Source organism: Carassius auratus, chromosome 46 (genome assembly GCF_003368295.1).
Source record: "Carassius auratus strain Wakin chromosome 46, ASM336829v1, whole genome shotgun sequence".
Taxonomy (NCBI): domain Eukaryota; kingdom Metazoa; phylum Chordata; class Actinopteri; order Cypriniformes; family Cyprinidae; genus Carassius; species Carassius auratus.
Window position 1 is genome coordinate 5,097,785 of NC_039288.1, and position 21,624 is coordinate 5,119,408.

General features: G+C 34.8%; 2 protein-coding genes across 3 annotated transcripts in view; one reads left to right on the plus strand and one right to left on the minus strand.

Annotated features, from left to right (window-relative positions):
• The window catches only part of LOC113063933 (rhotekin), a 32,941-nt gene extending 14,609 nt beyond the window's left edge, over nucleotides 1-18,332 (plus strand). Inside the window, exons 11-13 of one of the 2 annotated variants that reach the window (XM_026234395.1) lie at nucleotides 7,460-7,561; nucleotides 9,735-9,834; nucleotides 18,142-18,332. In XM_026234395.1, the coding sequence (XP_026090180.1) occupies nucleotides 7,460-7,561; nucleotides 9,735-9,834; nucleotides 18,142-18,241 (302 nt within the window). In that variant the 3' untranslated portion in view covers nucleotides 18,242-18,332. Of the gene's footprint in view, nucleotides 1-7,459; nucleotides 7,562-9,734; nucleotides 9,835-13,280; nucleotides 13,747-18,141 lie in introns of those variants that run through there. The other variant, XM_026234396.1, reaches the window with a different exon arrangement.
• On the minus strand, nucleotides 15,056-20,308 carry arid6 (AT-rich interaction domain 6). The gene is made up of 6 exons (XM_026234394.1): nucleotides 20,149-20,308; nucleotides 18,492-18,642; nucleotides 18,354-18,406; nucleotides 17,974-18,071; nucleotides 17,695-17,863; nucleotides 15,056-17,359 (listed from the first exon to the last, which is right to left on the minus strand). The coding sequence occupies exons 2-6, from the start codon at nucleotides 18,631-18,633 to the stop codon at nucleotides 16,004-16,006; spliced, it is 1,818 nt and encodes a 605-aa protein (XP_026090179.1). The 5' UTR covers nucleotides 18,634-18,642; nucleotides 20,149-20,308; the 3' UTR covers nucleotides 15,056-16,003.
• Nucleotides 20,309-21,624: the final 1,316 nt, after the last annotated feature.

The window sequence follows — 21,624 nt, forward strand, 5'->3', positions numbered from 1 at the left end:
TCTCACTTCCGTTATCTGTCATAGGCGGAAGTCATAGTACATCAGCATTGCGTGATTTTGACAAATGCAGAGAACAAAACAAAACGCCGGTCACAAATTAACAGAGGATTTGGAAAGAAAAATGTCGCGGATTTCGATATAAACCAATAGGAGGCTGGTTTTCCTTTTGCTCCTATAATCAAACTCACGATGCTAGTATCTCACATAGACAGTAAAAGCAATGGACACAGCGACCCCATTGGATTCAACGGAGACAAATTGAGTCAATTAGAAGCACACACTTCCTTGGGGTCAGATGTACTGCGCAGACTCAAACTTATGACGTAGATGTCATGTGAGCAACCTGTAAGTCTTCTAACCGCTGTGCCAAGACAAATCTGAATCACCCACCTAATCTTCCAGAGAAGGTGAGCGTGAACAGGAGCAAATTTTGGTAAGTATTCTGATTAATTATCTCCCTTGAATTTATGCCTCCACGTCCCCCTGATAGCCTCATAGAAAGTAAAAGGTTGCCTGCGAGCTTCTCCTCCTGTCCATGCGGTAATTTATCTACTGTGCGTCAGAGAGTCACTGGTTATGTCGCAATCGTTAGCCTATTTTTATTTTTTTCAAAAACTGCTTCTACGGGACCATAACTTTTATACATTTTCATGTTTCTTAAGAAATAATGAATGGACAAATGGAGTCTTTAAACGCCTCAGATGTAAAGTTATTCGCTGTCAAAGTGACGCCAAAATGAATGGGAGTCAATGGAATGCTAACAGCAGGTGGGGGTCCACAAGCCAATGGCAGCGCCCAGGGGTGCTTCAAAAAAATATGAAACCCTGCCCCCCTGGTATCTCAGAGGTGCCCGCTGCACACATACTATGACTGCATCCGAAAAACTGCAAAATGCTGCCTTCGGAGGACGCATTCCAAGGTGGGAAGGCATCAAGGCACGTCCGAATTCAAAGTTAGCTTCACTTCCTGTCTCCTGAGATGCCTTCATCTGGCCGATTTCTGAAGGCGTAGATGTATCCTTCGCTGCCTTTGATATCCCACAATCCTGTGCGTTCCATTCCGTGAGAGTTAAGCCAAAAAATAAAGATGGCATCTGAAAGTTGCGGTCGGTGGTCAGTTTGTGTGTAAATGTATGTTTTTCCTTTTTTATGCAATTTCTAGCATGAAACTAATATTGCAGTAATGAAATATACACCTAGTTTTCACCAAGGCTCTAAATATTTTGCTGTAGATCATTTTACCATTACGCTGTCTCAGAAGCCTGTCCGAAATCAGTTTCATGAGGTGCCTTCGTGCAAAAACGCTGCCTGCAAAGTCATTGCCTGATTAGACAGCAAGGCAGCAAGTCAAGTTTTCGGATGCAGCTTATGACATCTGCCGGAACGGCTTCCGCGTATGACAGATAAGGAAGTGAAAAAAGGGATTTATTATGTTTGAAATTTGGATATTTTTCTTACAAAATGCATACATTCACAACAGAATGCCTTTATTCACCCCCCGGAGCTGTGTGTGGCTCATTTTATTATGAATGCGTGTGCTTCATTTGACAACTTGTGGACTGTTCAACTGCAGCACCTAGTGTTGTCAAAAGAGCCGGTACTTCGGTACCAAGTCTGTACTAAAAAATGTGACGGTACCAGGTTTCTTCAAGAACCGGTGATACCGAGGACCCAGTCAACCAGGTTCTTGATGCATACAGCGCTATGATTTCCGCGAAGCAGAAGTTCATTTTAACAATGTCTTTTGGAGTTCATTAAAAGACATTTCTTGTGCCATTCTCTGACATAAACATTTCTGTGGAGAGAGGTTAAAAGGCCCCCTCCGGAATTTTAGTCTCAATTTAAGTCAATCCAAGGATCTTGTGTATTACTCTCATGGGTTTACGTGTGATGTCCGGCGTTGCATCTCAATTACTTGCCCCAAATTTTACTATCTTTTTTCTGAATTGAAATTGTCAATAATTGTTCTAATGGTGTTAATGTCGAAAGCTGTTCTGTGAAAGAGTTGGTTGGTTGGTTAACTTGTTTCTGACTTGTGGCACTAGGAATTGATTTACAACATCCTGTTGCCTTTTATGAGGAATTTGGCTTGTGTTTCAACCACAGTCCTGATCGACTCTTTAATTTGTCTGGTCCGGGTCTGATAGGCTACAAAGGCAGTGTGCTAGAAATATTACTATTTAGTAGAATGTATGCGATACTGCTACTACTGTTGAAAAAAATTAATAAAACTGTATTGTTTAAAGAAATAAATCACACTATTTCTTCCATGTTTCAATTTTAATAATAATAATAATAATAATAATTTCATTTCATTAATTAAAAGGCAAATTAAATTTGGGTGAAACTAGTTTACTGTTTTTCGTAATTATATTACTTGTAGAAAAACTTTAAACATAATTGTATATAAGTATAAAGAATGGCATTGGTTTTATTTTTAGTGATAAAAAGTGTTTTTTCTTTTTTTAATTAGAACATTTTTGTCTTTTGTATTGGTACCGAGAACCGTGGATTTTCACTGGTATCAGTACCGAATACTGAAATTTCGGTACCATGACAACGCTAGCTACACCCGCTGACTGCAATGATAGAGCTTGGAGTAGACAGGAAACATTTTTATATAACTCTGACTGGATTCGTCTGAAAGAAGAAAGTCATATACACCTAGGATGCTTCAAGGGTATGTAAAACACAAGCTAATTAAAAAAATGTGTTGGGTGAACTAGCCCTTTAAACTAGATTTGTTCACTTTATGCATAACTGCTTTTTAAATTTCCCTAGTGACTTAAAGCTGTAGTAAGCAAAGACTTCCTTTGTATGCAGCACACTTTTATTGGTATACAGTGACTCCAACAGTTAGATATAAGGTTTCATTTTCAATTTTTTTTTTTTAAGTTTGGCTTGAGAATAAGTTCAACATGGCCATTCTAAAGATCCACTGATATAAGATTATTTCATAAAGTTAAACATGAATAATTGCACAGGTTTGCATTCATTAATTTTCTTGAGGTATGAGGAACTTATAAGCAGTGTTGACATCATTGATGTGAAAAGCCCTATCAAACTGAATTTTCCCCCTAATCGCTCTTAAAAGCAGATAAACTGATGTAGGACAAGAACATGAGAATAAAGTATAAAAAACAGTAAATTATGAGCCAAACTAGGTCAAAGTGAGATTCTAAAATATTGTTAGTTAAAATGATTTTTCACCTACATAAACCACTTCTGTAATGCATTGATTTTTATTATTATTATTATTATTATTTTTATTAAACTAAGAAAAACAAATTAAGATTAAAGGAATGATCCATCCAAAAATGTAACTACTAAATTACTTTGTTTCATCTGCATAGCAATAAGTCAACATGGATTTAAACTAGATTTGTTCAGTTTTTGCATAACTGCTTTTAAGTTCCCTAGTAACTTAAAGCTATAGTAAGCAAAGTACGCAACACACTTTTATTGGTATTTAGTGACTGCAGCAGTTATATATTGTGAGGTTTCATTTGCAAGATTTTTTTTTTTTCAACAATTTAGAATAAGAGGGTTCACGAAGGTTGTTCTGATGATCTGCTGATATGATAAACAAGATACTTTCATAAAAGTAAACATGCATTCATATTTGCATGTGCATAACCATTTTCCTGAGGTATGAGGAACTGATACGCTTGAAGGACAGTGCTGACATCACTGACAAGAAAAGCACCGTCAAACAGATTCTTTCCTCCAATCGCTCTTAAAAGCAGATAAACTGATGAAGGACAAGAACATGAGATAAATGAGTATCAAAAAACGGTAAACTATGAGCCAAAGTAGGTCAGAGAGGGAGAGAAAAAAAAGTTGAGATTGTAAAATATTGTTAAATTAATTTTCCACCTACATAAACCACTTCTGTAATGCATATAATTTATTATTATTATTATTATTATTATTATTATTATTATTATTATTATTATTATTATTATTATTGTAAAATTAAAAGGACAGTTCATCCAGAAATTAAAATACTATAATTATTATATTACTTAGTTTTATCCTCGGAGCAAAAACTCTGAGGATTTGTTTTGTTTTACAAATGTTTGCTATGCCTATTTGATGCAATGCAAGTTACAAAATGGTAGTTTTTTTAAGGGGAGTAATATGGTGTTATTTTTGTGCCTTAATCCTGAGAGAGTAATTGTACGTTTTGAGCACAGAGAACTATATTTTGCAAGCACATTACTTTATATTTTGAACTGAAACTAACAATCGCAAAAAAAAAAAAAATTCACTTGCTTGTTTGCTATTATCCATATTAACGTGCAGAAATAACCCATCTCACGCGGTTTACTCAGGTGTTCTCTCACAAACTTATTCTCTGCGCTCCTGTCAAGTCTCTCTCTCTCTCTCTCTCTCTCTCTCTCTCTCAACCTCTTAATACTGTGCGCGCTCAACTCTTGACACACGCTCGCACAACTTACAACAGCATTACAAGTGTGCCAAAAAATCAACCAATCGGAAAATAAAAGGTCAATTGTGATTGGCTGTTGGTCTCCAATTAGAAATTCAATTAATTGTGCAACTCTAGTGCATCGACACATGGCGAAGATGTTCTTCAGGACTCTTCCACTCGCAGGTTCAATCCCCGCTGCCGCGACAAAAGACAATATAGAAAGCGACTTTGCAGAGACTTACTGTATTTTTTTTAAACATTTATATACTACTGTATATGTCGTAACTATTGCATAATGGCATTTTACATTTTTTTATTTTTCTAATTTCTTACATTTTAATTGTCAGGATTTTCCTTACAAGCGTGTCTACAATACCACAACAGCTTAAGACGATTGGCAAAACCACTGTCGATATCACCAATAATGGGTTTCAAATACCATTTGGCCCATATTTATGATTTCAGTATGTGAAATGATACAAACTATTACCAGTAAGCCAACCGTGGAAATTTAATCTACATTCAACAGGTTTTGGCATCTTTGAAACCAAGTTACTTGCAGAAGCAGAAACACAGAAAGATGTGGGTGTGTGTGCTAAAGTGAGTGATCTTTGGAGATAATTTGTCACTAGATGTGGATAAACTGGTTTAGGTGGAAAATGACTTGAATAAGGGTACTGTAATAAGATTTCATGTTAAAAGGACCCCCCCCCCCCCACAAAAAAAGTTTTGAACTAATCATGAATGAAATACATTATTGTAAAACAACCAGCAGACTGTCTGTGGTTAACTGCATCATCGTGCTTGCTTGCTCAACACTTTTTTGCTCAATGCTTTTTAAAATGCTTTACAAACTGTTGATAAAAAAGATAATGCTGTTGTTGTCTGAAACACACATGCATATTATTCTTACATAGTGAAAAAAGAAAACTTTTTAAGAAATTAATTGTAAAAAAAAAAAACTTAATGTTTCTGTTATAACAGGAATTATTCTGCTGTTTGTGCTGCTTTTTTACATTATTTTTCACTGGGGATTATAAGATGACTCATTTATATAATATATATATATATTTTAAACAATCAAAAAGTTGAACTTTTTAGTAAGAATACGTGTTTTTAGAACTCAGTAGATACAATGTATAACGGAATCAAGCACCGAGAACAATGCTTTCTTTGTTTTGGTTTGATAGCAACTGATAGAACAGTGTGGGTTGGTTATCATACTTCAGTTTATATAAAGTTAAGACCGGTATTCTCACCCACTAGGAATATGTTGTATTCATAAATATTGATTTCATTTTCATGGCAAATTACAGTTTTTTTTATCTTCAAATTCATCAGCTATTGTTTTTGGGTTTTTTTTTTTAATCAGTGTTTTTTGATATAAGACATGGTGGTTGTTTATTAATAGAATAAAGAAAGTAGAGATGGGTTTAAACATGTCTAAAATCCCATTCAATTGAAATCCCATTCAACTCTACTTCAGAGGTGCTTCTTAGCCACCTTTGCAGTGTAAATTTAAAGGCTCGATTCTACAAAACTACTGTGTAATGCGACTCGGATCTACGAAACTACTGTGTAACAGGGGCATTTCTATGATTTTCATTTTAGGGGGGCTCAGCCCCCAATAAGGGTATGATTAAAAAATATTATTTGACTATTAGCTTAGGGTTGTATACTACTAACCTTATTTCAATCCACTTTTCCATTGTATTCCCTGTATTTCATTTATGGGAGTAGGAGTACTGACTGAGCCATATACAACACTGTAAAAAAAAAAAAACAATTGAAAAATTTAGTCCCGTCATTAGAAGATTTTGAGTTGGGAATGTAGATTTATTTATTTATTTTTTTTACAATAAAGACTTCCTGATTCATTATTAGGACATTCATGTTTATCCTTTGATTTTATCCTTTGACGATACCACTACTTTCTCTTATGAAATGTGGAAATTGGCAGACAATTAAAACAACATGAGGGTTCAATGACTGCAATGAATCTTGGGTATTGTGTTTGAGAGGCTGTCTGTTCTATTCTCACCTGACTTTTGCTCATTTGAAAGAAAAACATTTGCATATCCATCTACAATGAAATATATTCTTTTTAATCAACATTACAGTTGGTTATACATCAAGTCATCCCCTGAAAAATTATCACAGATCCTGAAAAACACAGATCCCTTTACTCTTACTCTAATATATGTATCATGATACACTAATGATTACTTAAAGTTAATACAAAATTATATTTAATAATACACAAATTAATTAATTAAATAATTTTTTTGGGGGGCTGGGCAGAAGTTGAAGCCCCCCTAAAAAGGGCCTAGCGATGCCCCTGCTGTGTAACATTTCTAAAATTATTTGACACTGAGCAATTTTACATATTCTTATTCAAAAGCGTTCGATTCCTCTGCGCTGAATCACAACATCAAATATGATTTATTGTTTAGGCAACTGGAAATAGTTCAATGCTTGTTCGGAATAATATCTTATCTCTGATTATAGAATAGATGTTTCGCATTCACGTTTTGAAAAGATAAGGAGGCATGCGTTGAAGCGGTTGATCTGACAGTTTCTGTACAGTTGGTTTTGGTTTCTGCGCAGTGATGTCAGGAGATTATTTTTGTGTTTCAAAAAAAGGTTTTTTGTTTTGTACTCTTGTCTAATGGCTCATGTGTCATGATGAGTTGAAAAGCATGCGGTTCCTGAAGGATTGGAATTCAATACATATCTAACACAATTATGTAGACACGAGCATGAAGTTCCTCTCTAAAAAACATCCTTGTTAATACCGTGTTTCAGCTATTTTTGTGCTAGGTATTTATTACATGGCGTGCAAGAACGATGGTTTTTATGGCCTACATTCTCTTAATGTTAACAGATGGTCCCGTCTGTGTCTAGTTTGTCCATTTTTCACATTTACACTGAAACTCTTAAGTCAGATATTTAAAATGATGCACTTCACTCAAACAAAACAGCTAAGGGCTGTCTTTTAATTGATGCTCTGTGCTTTTTTTTTATGTAGGCCAGTGGAAACAGTGCTGTAAGGAGCTCATGAAGATTGAGGAACCATCTCCAAAGAAAATGGTGGTGGTGACAAAACAAGGTTCCCTTTATCATGAAATGGGTAAGAGCATTGTGGGATTGAGGGAATTAAGACACATTTATTTTCTAGGCAAGGTTTTTTTAATTGTCTCTTGGAGGGTTATTAATAAAAGTAAAAAATAAAATAAAAAATAACTATTTTGGTACTTTAAATGAAATACACTTCACCTTAAATTAAGATATAAAAACATTTGCCAAGGCAACAATACTAAAATACCATCATAAAAAATAAAATAACAAAACTAAAGCTGAAATAAAAATGTATGAAAACTATATAGACATAAAAACTAATAAAAATAACAAATTGAAATGAAAACGCAAAATCTAAAATTAAAAATGAATTCAAAATAACAAAAAACTGTAATAATCTAAATTTTACTAAAATGACTGTTGTCTCTTATGCATACATTTTGAGAATAACCCTTTTGCATACAATAGCTAAAAATGTTTTGTATAAATTATTATAAATAGTTGATATAATTAGTTTAAATAAAAAAAATCACTAGAGCTGTTAGCTTAGTGTAAATTAAAGTGAAATTTGCAAGCATATACATTATCAAACTTAATCATGTTATATTTTGAATGTGTTTAGAGATATGGTGTATTGTAAGGGTCAGGTGTGTAATGTGTGGGGTAGCAGTGTGTATTTAGTAACTTTCTTTAGCTCAATTAATTAAGTTAAAAACTTTTATTTTCTTGATGATAAGGGAACGCTAAAAAAATTTTAACGCACAAAAAGTGAATTACAGAACCAAGATGATTTTTATTTGTAAATATTTTATAAAGACTATTTTGAGATGAGATCCTTTTGTGTAATCTGTACTGTATGTTAGGATTACACAATATCCACATGCGGAATTTCAAAAATATTAAAAAAAAAAAAAATCAATGTGATAGAATTTCAAAGAGTTGCAGAACAGAAAACTACAGGAAGTGAGAAAAAATTTGTGAAAAAGATCTTCATGCAAAAGTAAAAAATATATTTAATGGTAAAAGTACTGTTTCAGTTTTGCGTTAATACTGATATTTATGCTCAGAAGGATCATATTTTACATATTACAAACATATTTCATTCAAAAATATTTTAGAGACTGCTGGCTAATAGCACACACAGAAGAAATGTGTGCGTTTTCTTTATATAAATGGAAACAAACTACAGTAGGTACGAAGACATGACTGCACATTTGGATTGAATGTACTTTGTCAGTCATCAGACACATATTGAAAAATACACATACAGACTTTCTCTTGAACTTGCCAGTCTAAGTGTATGATAGACGTTTGATACTAATTTGAGTGTAGTGCATACTTCACCTAGTCACCTCGCCCTGTTGGGTGGGGATGTATTTTCTTTTCAGACAATTTAGTTGACAGACAGTTCAGCCAAGTGTCGAGCCAGACGTGCCGTCAGGCTATTCATTTCCAGTTGCCTTTGATGCTTATATACAGCCAGTGAACTAAGATGCAGTTCATAGTTGTGCGCCATCTTTAGACATGTGTTCTTTGAAGATCATACCTGTTCAGCAGAGCAGAGAAACTGAGAAATATGCGTGTGGAACATGACATGCTGACCGATTTAAAAGAAACAAACAACAACAACAAAAAACAATTAGTTATTTTCACTCTTCTGCAAAAACACAAAACAAAATATTTTCAAGAATGTTTGAATCAAAGTGACTTTGGATTGTTGGAGAAAACTGATTTTTTCAAAATATCTTCTTTCTGCATTCCACAGACGAAAAAGGGAAAAAAACCTTTAGAGTGTGTTTCTTTAATACATTCACAGTATGCTAAAATATGCAAAGCCCAAATTTGAAGGAATTTAAATTATAAAAATGTAATAATTAGGGCTGCCAGAGAATATAGACTTGTAATTCATTTGCATATTTTAAATAGCATTAGTTTTTTTTTGTTTAAATAGGATTTATTTTAGATTTATATTTTCCATTTAGTTAATATTTGGTCATTTATGTATTTTACGATTATATAAATTTTAATTATTCATTTAAAAAAGTTTTTTCTAATAATAAAAAAAATCTATTTTTATATACATGTTGTTATATTTAAGCACAGTTTATATATCTCACCAGATAATAAGACCGTAAAATGTCTGTTAGAACTTGGTGACTTATTTTCAAGGTCTCTAATTATGTTTTATGTTTTTTTGTCTACTTTTTTTTTTTTTTTTTTTACAGTTACGCCACCTTCCACCCAGACCAGAAACCATCTGCTATCCCCGAACAGACCTGTTTCTTCTGAGATCCAAAGCCTGCTGTCCACTTATTACGATAACAGGTGATACAGATTCAGACAACTGTTCCACAAGCATGTAAACACACACACACACCAATGCCTGGATAGCAAATGCCCTCATATACACTTCTGAAGGCATGCGTGCTGCAGAACGACATCTACTAGCACACGTACCAGATACCCTTTAAATCAGATGAAACGCATTGTAATGGTTCACAATGTACTTGAGACACCTGAATAGATTCTAGGCATCCATGTTAGTTTTAATGCCAGGGAGTGGCTTCCCAAACTCTGAAATCATCTGACTTAGTTTACCCTTGCATTGAAAGAATATTATAATTTCAATGGAAGCTATAGAGAGGCATGTCATTGCATTCAGTCGTGTTCACACATGCCATAATAGTTTAGGTGTGGAGCCACTGTCACACATACCAAACTCTGAGACACATCTATAAACAAATTCTGATTCATCATCTGCAGCTTGTTTTAATGAAGTGACGAGACTTGCATTTTTACGCTATATCTTCATACTTTTTTTTTATGCATTTAGCAGACGCTTTTATCCAAAGCGACTTATAGTGCATTCAGGCTATCAATTTTTACATATCATGTGTTCCCGGCGGAATCGAACCCCGAACCTTGTGCTAGCTTGCTTGCTAACGCAATGCTCTACCAGTTGAGCTACAGGAACACTCATACTTGATAAGACGGCTGAGAACAAACTACTCTGACTTGGACTATTTACATGAAATTCTGACAAGAGAACTTTGTTGGTATGTGTTTTAGTAAGTCATGTATAAGCTATGAATTAAGTGTTCACTGGTATTGAGAAGAAAGGATACCTGTAAGTTTGTATAGTCTAAGTGTCCTTTGACATCACAGCCCAGGAGTCATCAGAGAAAGGGATAAAATGACTTGCAGTAGTATCACATCAGAAAAATATTTTTAGAAACATCATATTTTATTATTGGATTTTATTTCATCATAAAGCCCCTTTTTGGATGATATGGGAGTGGTGGTATGTCTATTGAAGCCCCTTATCAAGTTACATTATTAACATTGATGGAGAAACAAGTGTGCCTGTTCATTGTTGTTGTTTTTTTTTATATTGTTGTTGAATAATAAATGAAATACAGGATCTGAAATCACTCACCCAGCATGCTACACCCAGTCTATTGTTTGGAAAATAGTTTTTGTATTAGACACTTTTTTTTTTAGACATTTTTTTTAAACAGGCAATACAATATACATTGGTGTCCACATTTTAATCCGGCATTCAAAATTCTATTTTAAACCTGAAGAAAAAAAAGTTTTTGGATTTTGGAAAGAAATGTTTTGACCCAAAAATAATAAATCAAAGATTCACTATTTGCATTGTTTGCAGTATTTTTAAGGTTACAAATAATAGATTAGTAGCCAGATTGACGAAAGACAGATTGGACCCAGGATGCTTGTTCTCAAATCATGAGATGGATAACATGATTATCAGGTTTTACATGTTAATTTCAGTGCTGCTGCCGGTAAATCAAAAGAGGGACATACCAAATATGAAAACATTCCTTTGTTTATTTTAAAGTTCAACTGAAATTCTTATGCTGGTAATATAATTAATTAGCAATGGAAAAGAAAATATGTGAGGGGGAAAAAAAAAGTATTTCCAGTAATGGTCATGGACATAGCTTGCATCATTTTATTCTCTTATGAAACTTAACACATCTGATAAACAGAGAACCACTGGGCCCACAACAGTCTGTGGTTGCCTTGTGTCAGGTGGGTCCATTCATTCTATTGACAACCATTTGAGGGTAGACTGAGAAGATTGTGAACTCTCAGACAAGCACTGCGACGTCTGTATTGTGGGGTCACATTCCAACAGCCACCACCTGCTGGTATCTGTTAATGACTATGTGCAGTGTGTGGGTGTTTGTGGTCGTGTGTAGGCGTTTGTACACGTCTACACGTGTCTAAATCCACCCAGAAAAGCTGTGCTGTGGCATGAGGAAGTTGCAGATAATTATGGCGTACGTGATCTGAGCCAACAGTTATGCATGTTTCTGAACTATGAAAAAGCATAAATTTGTCCATTTGTGTTTTTTTGACGAGGACATTTTATAATGTTACATAAGATTGCTATTTTAAATAAATGAAATAGAATTAATATATTTCTGCAAAGATATTAAGCAGCACTGCTGTTTTCTGTATCGATGATGATATGAAATATTTATTTAACAGCAAATCAGCACATTAGAAAATGTTTCTGAAGGTTCATGTGAGTAATGGCTGCTGAGAATTCAGCTTTGCCATCATAGAAATGAATTCCATTTTCAAATATTTCAGAATAGAAAATATATTTTAAGTTGTTTTTTTTTTTACAATATTAATGTTTTAATTGTGTGTTTGTTCAGATAAATGCAACACAAAAACATTTTTTTTAAAAACAACGACCCAAACATTTGGACAGTTATTACACTGTGTTGAATTACTTTTTTTTTTTTTTTTTTTTTTTTTTTACAACTTTTTTTTATGTGGCAAGTAGTGTAAATGTAATCCATTTCACTTCCATAATATGATTCCCAATGTGAAACAGGATATTTAAGAAGAAGAAAAAAAGTGTAGGGTTGGACTTTTATCCACCAAGAATTGATTGGATTATTTATAGGATGTTACATTACAGAATGGAATTGCAAAAACAATTATTGTATTTCTTCAGAATAACATGCACTGAAAAATAATTTATCAGGGACTTTTAGTAAGAATGTAAAAAGAATGTTAAATCAAGTTTGATTTAATCTTAACTTTTAATGCTCTTTTTTCATATTCAAGCTCCAAAAGCTGTAACTCTGCAAAAATAATAAATTGGTCGATTACTATCAGAGAATTGAATTTATCCGGTTAGTTTTGACTATGAAAGATAGCAGGGCTTTTGCTGAAAAACTCCTTCAGTGTACAAATTGTAATAAATTGCCTGTTAAAGTCCAAAGAAGACTATTAGGATGGGCCAACCCTAGTGATTTAGTTTTTTTTAAATTTCGTGATTAAACAATAATTATCTGTAAATTAACATGAATGGCTGTGAGGAATCTGGTTTAAGGCTAATTGCATTAATAGGTTTGTTGTAAAATTGCACGGTGTGCGATTTATTCTCCATTGACTATGTGCAGAGTACAAATGATTATTGGATACATCATCATTAAAGCACACGAAAAAATTGATTTCTATTTTAAGACATTTTATGCATTGGCATGTATTCATAGTTTTGGAGGCACACACATGCATAGATTACATGTACATGATTTTGACAGTTTTTTTCTATTTTTATTTTAAATTTTTTTTATGGCTGCAGTTCCGCAGTCTCACAGAGTCACTCTACCAGTTTAGACTTTCCCAGAATTAAAGACATAAATGCATGCCACACCAAAATAGAATCAATAAGTATATATAATTAATTAGTTCTTTCACACTCCTCTCCCTCTGCTTCTTTGTTTCAGTTACTGAAGAATCAAGGAAACTAAAGCAAGAAAAAAACTGTTTGTACCCAGCTCAACACACCCCAGAGTATTTTTTTCATGTTTATTTGCCAAATCCAAAATGCATACCCAAGTTCTTCATGACCGAATACCTTATTGGCTTAAAACTGTTTGTCATTATCACAGAAATAACCCTAATACTTCTTTGTTTGATTCTACAAGCCTGTACTGGCAGTGTAACTCGATCATGTGCTGGATCAGGACTCCCATTACATTTGTTGCTGTATTAAAAACACTCACCTTTAAAATTGACTTGAACATTTTTACCTCAGAATCAGAAAGAGCTTTGTTGCCAGGTATGTTTACACATAGACGAGGAATCGGTTTAATTTGAAGAAGCTTTAACAGCACAAACAGATTACAGTGAAAGGACACAGAAAATAAAAATAGAATAATAGAAAATAATAATATACAACAAATATTTTTTTTAAAGTACACAATATACAAAAATAGTCAGTAGATGTAATTTAGTTTACAGGTATGATATGTACAGATGCAATGAAATGTGAATAAGTATGTGTGTTAAATAGATAAATGTATAAATAGTGTTGTTATTTCACATTTATTGCCAAGTATGTTGTAATTTAACCTGAGGGAAGAAACTGATCTTATGACTGGCTGTTCTGGTGCTCGGTGTTCTATAGCACTGATCAGACCGCAACACTTCATAGAGGAAGAGGCCTGGATGTGAGGGGTCCAGAATGATTTTGCCAGCCTTTTTACTGACTCTGGATCAGTACAGGTCTTGGAGAGTGGAGAAGGTTGTACTAGCGATTCGCTCAGCGGTCCGGACTATCTGCTGCAATCTTCAAACTTCCAAACTTGCCACAAGCTATGGAAATCCTACCAGACAGGAGTTTGACAGTTTAACCCTTTCGTTTTGTTTTCGTTTGTTTTTCATTCACAGTAAGTTGTTATCATATCCCCCAAGGCTGTTCAAGAGAATTGAGCAACCAATATTGTCAAATATTTGTATGATTTAAAATGAATTATCAAATTAAAAAGTTATCTTTAAAATTACATTTATTTAAGACAAATCAATCACAGTTCCAAATTATGAATATAACCATCTATAAACTTTACCTGGATTTTTATTTTCGATCTGTCAAGATCAATGTCAAATTGTCAGTGATAGCTAGAAAGGTACACCCTACAGCTTCTTGACTTTGAATTTGTATTGCATAAGAAATGGAATGCATTGATCAGAGATTTTCACTGATGCAGTTCCTTTCTGAGAACAAAGGTTTGAATAGCAAGCTAAAGTTATTGACTGATTTGTCTTATTGTATGATTGTAACCACTTTAGCATAGACTAAGAAGTTAACGCTCTTTATATTAATAATTTGGCAATCCTATCAAACGTAGTCTTATTTGTTTATGTAATATGGGGGTGTTGTGATTCATTGATTAATAATTTGGCTGGTAATCCAAAGGTTATAGGTTCAAATCCTAGGTGAAGCTACCTGCCACCATTGTGTCCATGAACAAGATGTCAGGTTGCTTCATTGAGACGTTGTTCCTGGTCTTTTTGAGCAGACTGTAGTTGCAGTATGAATCTGTTGTTTCCTTATGACAATTATGTTTTAATAGTGACATGATAATAAAATGAACAATTGGAAATCCCTGTCACTTCTTGTTTATGGGTGTGTGTTTGCATGTGAGCACATGCTGTGTGTTTGTTTTATTGCATACGTGTGCACAGTGTGAACTAACAAATGTAGACCAAAGCATTTTTTCATATTTAATTGTAGTCTTGTATTGAAGTATCGGGGGTACATCTTTGCGGGATATTCCAGTAGGTTCTTGTGCAACCAGTAAAACAATAAAATGTGCATGTGATACCTAATATAGTTTTAGAAATTCAGAGGTACTGTTTGTCAAGACTTCATATTCGGTACAAAAGAATGCAAAATATAATACATACTGTAAATTATATATATATTGGTATATTTGTCATAGAGTTGGAAAGAATCATAATCCTTAATGTACTTGTTTTAAAGTCACTGTGAGTTTACTTCTAGGAAATAAAAAAAAAACACATTGTAAAAAATGAATTATTGAAAAAACAATAACAGTATTTAACAGTAATATAACAAAAACATTATCAACCTTATATAACAATTTTACATGTTTACAATAGCCTTGTGGGCAGTGCGCTGACGTTTAGTGTTGCTGCGCTTTGGCCATCCCGAGTTCAAGTCCCAGCTCGCAGACCCCCCCCCCCACACACACACACACAAACAAACTGAACTTCTTGCCTACAATACTTTCCTATCCTAATAAACTGCAAGAACAAAAATACATCTTTTAAAAAAGGTCTATGCTTTGTTGCAAAAAAAAAATATCAGTGCTTCTTCATAAACTGAGTTAACAAAAATGTATCATTGCTTATTTGAAGTGTCACAATTAAATAGGATTTACAAATGAAAAGGCAAACAAAAAGTGTTTTTCCTAATCTGACCATTTAAATCTTTTTATACAAAAGATGAATCATTGAAAAGCATCTGTCTTGTCTAATTTAACATCTTGACTGGGAGTGGACAGTGCTTTCATGCTACAGTTGCATATCGTTAACAATTTCTTTTCAGTTCTTTTCAAAAATCCTTCAGTAATGCAACTCAAGAGGCTGATTTGGAAAGATTGCAACATTGACTGAGGTGGTCAATTGTCAGATGTGCAAATTCTCAAAATGTCTGCCCTCTTTCAACTCTAAAGGGTAGGTTTGCCATAAATAGTTTTAGGTTGTCTGGTGTCACTTGCATGAAAGGTGGGGAAGTCGAGATTTCCTTTGCCACACGGTTAGATGTTCCCATCATTTGCTCTGACTTTCTTCCAGGCTTCATGGTCAAAGAGAGTGGACTATCTTCACTGCAACTGTGTGGTCTGGGATTTGTGCTTTCTTGGTTCTTTGTCATAGGAATTTGTGCCTGTAGAGGTTGAGAAGATCTTGGTGCGTCACTTTCCAGAGAATTGATCATCTGGAGCTTTGGTTCTGCTGGGATGCGATTGACACCAAAGAGCCGTTGCTTCCTCATGCCATTTTCTTGAGGGTTAGAATCAGAAAGGTTTTTGAAAAGACTTTTCAAACTCAAATTGGTTGGCTCCTCACCCTTGGTGGAGCTCTCAGACGTTTCTGAGTGATATCGCATGTGGAACTTGTGCTCAGCTGGTGCTTCAGCTTTAGTTGGCTCTTGCGGTGCGGGGCTGTTTGCCGCAAATTCTGGGTTGAAGAGTAGTCCTCTCCTAATCAACTCATGTAGAAGCTTTAGAGGAATCTTAATCTCCATATTGCCGTTCGGATCTACGGGTGGGTGTCCAAGGGGATTGCTTCGGTTTAGGATCCCTAACTTAGGTGTAGGTGCACCAGAAGATTCTTCTTTCAACCAGTCCGTGTGCTGGTCTCGCTCCCGTGCCTTCATAGCGAATGGCTCTGAGTAGTTCGGTCTCCGGTTGAAGAGATTCACTGAAGGAGGACTTGCTCTACGTGGGACTGGATTGGCGGTGGAAGAGCTAGTGAGATCAACGATGTCAGCTGTCATTGGGCTCGGTCCTACTTGGACAGACTCCGCATCTCCTTCTCCTGAGGAAGTTTTGTCCGCTGTTTCCTCCTTTTCTGCATCTTCTTCGGTTGTCACACCCCTTGGTGGGTAAAGAGGTGAGGCTTCGTTGAGGAACTTGGGCTTTTTTGAAGGTGGGCTGAAAGATGATGGTGTGTCACTCAGAGTCTCAAGTCTGCTTTCTTTCTGGCTGAGGTTGAGCGGTTCCTCCCAACCAGCCGACGACTTGAACTCTTTAGCTAAGTGGCGTAGCCTATCAAGAGACTCTTTGCAGCCTGGAACCTCCACAGATGATGTGCTTAAATACGAAGCAGGTGGTTGGGAAAGGTCTTGAGAAGGGCTGAGGCTCAGATGGGGAAGTGTAGATTCTCGAAGAGCCATATAATTGGGTAGAGATGTACTGCCGTGTGGGAAGTACGAAGCAATGTTCAAAGGCATGTTAAAAATCTGTCTCTGATGCTCCGTAAACATGTTCAGAGAGGGCTTGAGAGGGAAATAAGAGTAGAATTCAATTAATTTAGTGCTCTGATAAAAAAATCTGTAGTTTCTATTTTTACTACACTCTCAGAAAAAATGGTACAATAGCCGTCACTACAGTGGTACCCTTTCAAAAGTTACACTGTTGTACCATGTCTACACCTAAAAAGTGCATATAAGTACTAGTATCTAGTATCTACTAGTATCTAAAATGTACATGTGAGTACCTTAATAGTACACGTGTGTACCTTTCCAAAAGGTACCACCTATGATAGCTTTTGTCCCTTTTTTTCTGAGAGAATGTCTTTGGGAGTATACATTCTATTTTTAAGATCTCATACCCGAGGGAATGCCGGGAGGTGTTGGAAATCTGCACGCTTGCCATTCCTGGAGTATTCGTGCTCAAAGTCACTGTAATTGCTGGGATGGATGCGTTTTTGTGATCGAGGGGTCCTGAAGACAATATCATCCCTGTATCCATTTTGGTGACACTCATAAGGAAGAAGCAGCCTGATTGGACAAAAAAAGATTTGTGACTGACTAAAATGTATTCAAATAATTTATGTAAAAAATATTTTATTATATATGAGCAGCTGCTGGTTAAGGTTACATGCGCTTACTTTTCATAGTGTCTGCGAGTGCAAGTGGCTGCACTAGTGCTGCGCGGGTTTCCTCCAAGTATGTTGTAAACTTTCTTCCACAGCTGCTGCGCTGTAACCTGGAAATCATACACACAGGGCATTTCTATTTTTTGCTGACAAATAAACGTTTTTTTTTTTTTTTTGAAGGAAGGAATCTGAAGTTATTAATCTCAAGAACATAGAAGATGACACCAACAGGAAGTACCGTTGTGGTTTTCGCTCTAAGGAAATGAGTCCTTTGATCTGAAATGTCACTTTTTTTTTTTTTTTTGTATGTAAGAGCATTTATGAAATTGTTTTCCAAGATGAAGCGATTCTGTTTTCATTTTGTGGTTGGCGCACATTAAATGTCTTTTTACCTGTTGATAGCCTCCAAGCTCCTTTACTGTCTTGTACATTAGGAACACATCGACTGAAAAGGAAAAGTAACAAAGTAGATGTTAATACTCTGAAATAAATGCTTTTAGACATGTGAGAAACTTGTATTTCTCACTCACTCTGTTTGAAGCCTAGATGAGGTATTCTCTCAATCGGAGTGTCTCTCTGTTTCATAAAGAGGTAGAGGTCTTTGAGGAAGCTCTCCTCTGTCATCTCCTCTCCCTGTTCTGATCTGTTCTCCTGCGGGCCTTCCTGCTCCATCGCGCTGACCTGGAAATACAGAATCAGCATGTTCAACATTTCATAGTGACCACGTTTTGGGTAATAAAATAAAAGGTCAAATTTTATCTAGATACAGTTTCGGAAACCTGCTTTTTCTTTAATATTATGTTCCACATTTTGAAAATAATTGAAAATGCCACTATGAAATTTCACTCGTGGCAGTATGGGGATTATGTACAAATTCATTGTAAATTGATATTCCTTCCCCTATCTGCTCCTAAGCATCCATTAATACAGTTTAATAATAATAAAACAATTAAAATAATAATAATATTAAAAATCGCTAAGATTTTCACATTTTCAAAAAAGGTTTTTATTATTTACTTAATATATTTTCTATTTTTTGATTGCCTTAAATGATGATGCTACTTATTATCTATGTATCTCTTATTGTCATTCTGAACAGTTTTACATACTGTACAGTAATACTCACAAATTGTTCTTGCACAGAGTAACTTATATATGAACTTGATCTTCAACCCTTTAATCTACTAACTGTATCTTCAACCCATCCTTAACCGGTTAACTTTGCAAAGCTCTGTTAGATGATCAGTTATTTTATCCTCAGATCAAACTTTACCTGGCCTACGATTTGTGTGGCAGATTAATATATTAATCATGACATATCAAGAATATCCTAAACTCATGACTTATCTGTCTCAAACACTCAGTGTACCATGACTTGTTACCGTCAGAAGTAATTTATCTAAACGTGTCTGACGCACACGATGCTTATCCGGCACGAGTAGAAAATGTGGATTGACAGCAATATTGAATCTTTCATTGTTAGCTGCACTTATGACACCTTTTCTAATATTTCCTACCACTTTGATTTTTAGTTTTTTTGATGCATACGGTTTAGTTGATTCCTTATTCCTCAAGGTAATTTAAGATGATTTGAAATGATGCATTGAAAACTTATAATAATACAGCTTTCATTCTTGCTTTCACTCATAAAAAAAAGACCAGTGATGGACTTGTGAATCTGTGAAGATGTCTGATCATTCCAGGTTGATGCAACAGTTTCAGGCTTTTAAATGATATGCATGAATGCTGTGATTTATAAACAATGACCAATGCTTCATATAAGCTGTGGAGCCAATTACTTGACTCAAACTATTATTTTGTGTTATTGACAACTCCCTATGATCATTTACTCGAAGCACAATCAAACTTACTATTAATCTTTAATCATGATGCAATCAGTTTAACACAGCCATCTAGGATCTGAGGTTTAAAAGAAACCAGAACTTTGAGTTTTTTCATACAACGAAAACCAATGGTGTCCAAAACAACACTGGACCCCATTGGCTTTCAATATATGATTAAAAAAAGACATTTGTTTTTTCAAAATATATTTTGTTTCTGTCCGAAAAAACTAATGCCATATAGGTTTGAAATGACGAAGGTGAGTAAACATTATTTTTTGAGAGAATTAGTCTTTAAGCAACCACTATGTTTGACCCAAATTTGGCGTCATCCACTACATCTTACCTGCTCCTCTTCAGATTTATGTCAGTGGGATGATGGATTGCTGGATAGATCCTATTTGGAGGATAGTAATCCAGAGGAAGCTAAGTATCCTGTTTGTTTCACAGAAGCGTTTGGTGATGCTTGCACACGGTTTCTCTACACCTGAATGAAATCATGGCCTCATAGCACTGAGATGTCTTTTCAACTGTCTTCCTGTTTGGAATGTTAAGTTGAACAGGTTCTTCTTGTTCTGAAGACAAATGCCAAAACCTCAGAGTATAAATATCGCTGATTTTTACGTTAATACTTAATCATCAAGGTTTGTTGTTCCAAGGAGAACAGTGTCATTCTTCTTTCTTATGAATGACTTTTTATTTTATACACTATATGAAATAACTTCCACACCCAAGTTTAATTGGCAATGCATTCCACAATAAGATTTATATCAATAAAGACACGTTTTTAATCAGACTTACATACTGTAGCTGACCTCAACGCGCCAACTGTTGAAAATGTCTTTCATAATATTATAATTGATCAGTATTGTCACAAGTTTTTGGTCAGATGTTGAATGTCTCATTGCCAACAAATATTAAATAGAAGTATAAGATTTCTTAGGATGAATAAACATAGACGCCGTAATATGTTTCGTTAATATTAAGATTACATAACTCAGAATTTACTGATGGAAATAATTATTTGAGAGAAATGCATGAATACATTTTCGAGATCTAACCTTCCATTGCAGATTGGTATTGGTATTGCAGTAAATCTGAGACATTGGTACATCTGAGACAATTTTCCTCAAAATATACATTCTTTTGCAGACTGGAGGAAACAGTTGTTCGTAGGTTAAGAAAAAGGTCATTGCTAGACAACATGCTTTGTTTGGGCAGGTGAGGTTAAAAGCAGAAATAAATTAAAAGATTGTCATCTACTCATAAAATGTACCTTTGTCATGCAGATTTATCTTCTATTGATACTTTGGAATTGTTTTGACTCATTTGCAAACCATGAGGAAAAAATAACCGCAAATAGAACCTGTTCTCCTATTTCCCTCCTTAATAGTAACGTGAGCGTAAAATATGTCACTAAGCAAATAGAAACAGACATGACTTGGACTGAAATTATGTAAGAGTCTTGGCTATTGTGGTATAGGTTTACGTTCTTTTGAGAAGTTGTCAGCTCTCGAAATGACATGTTGAAAACAGGGTTAAAGTTAGTCCATCCATCATGATTACAAGCATTCATTTGGCATGGTGCTAGACAGACTGAAGTGCGACGGTGTTGATGTGTTTGCTTGTCAGGGCTTTGGCAGCAAGACAGACTACTTGTGTTGTCTGTCTTTTTCACTTGTGCTTGTCCACACTTATCCAACCATATATTTAAGGTCATACTTTCCTAATAATAGCATGATTTTCTTGTCTTGAAAAACCAGATTTTCTTATAAAAACAGTGACTGCAGGAAAATATTTGGACATTTAATACACACTTAAA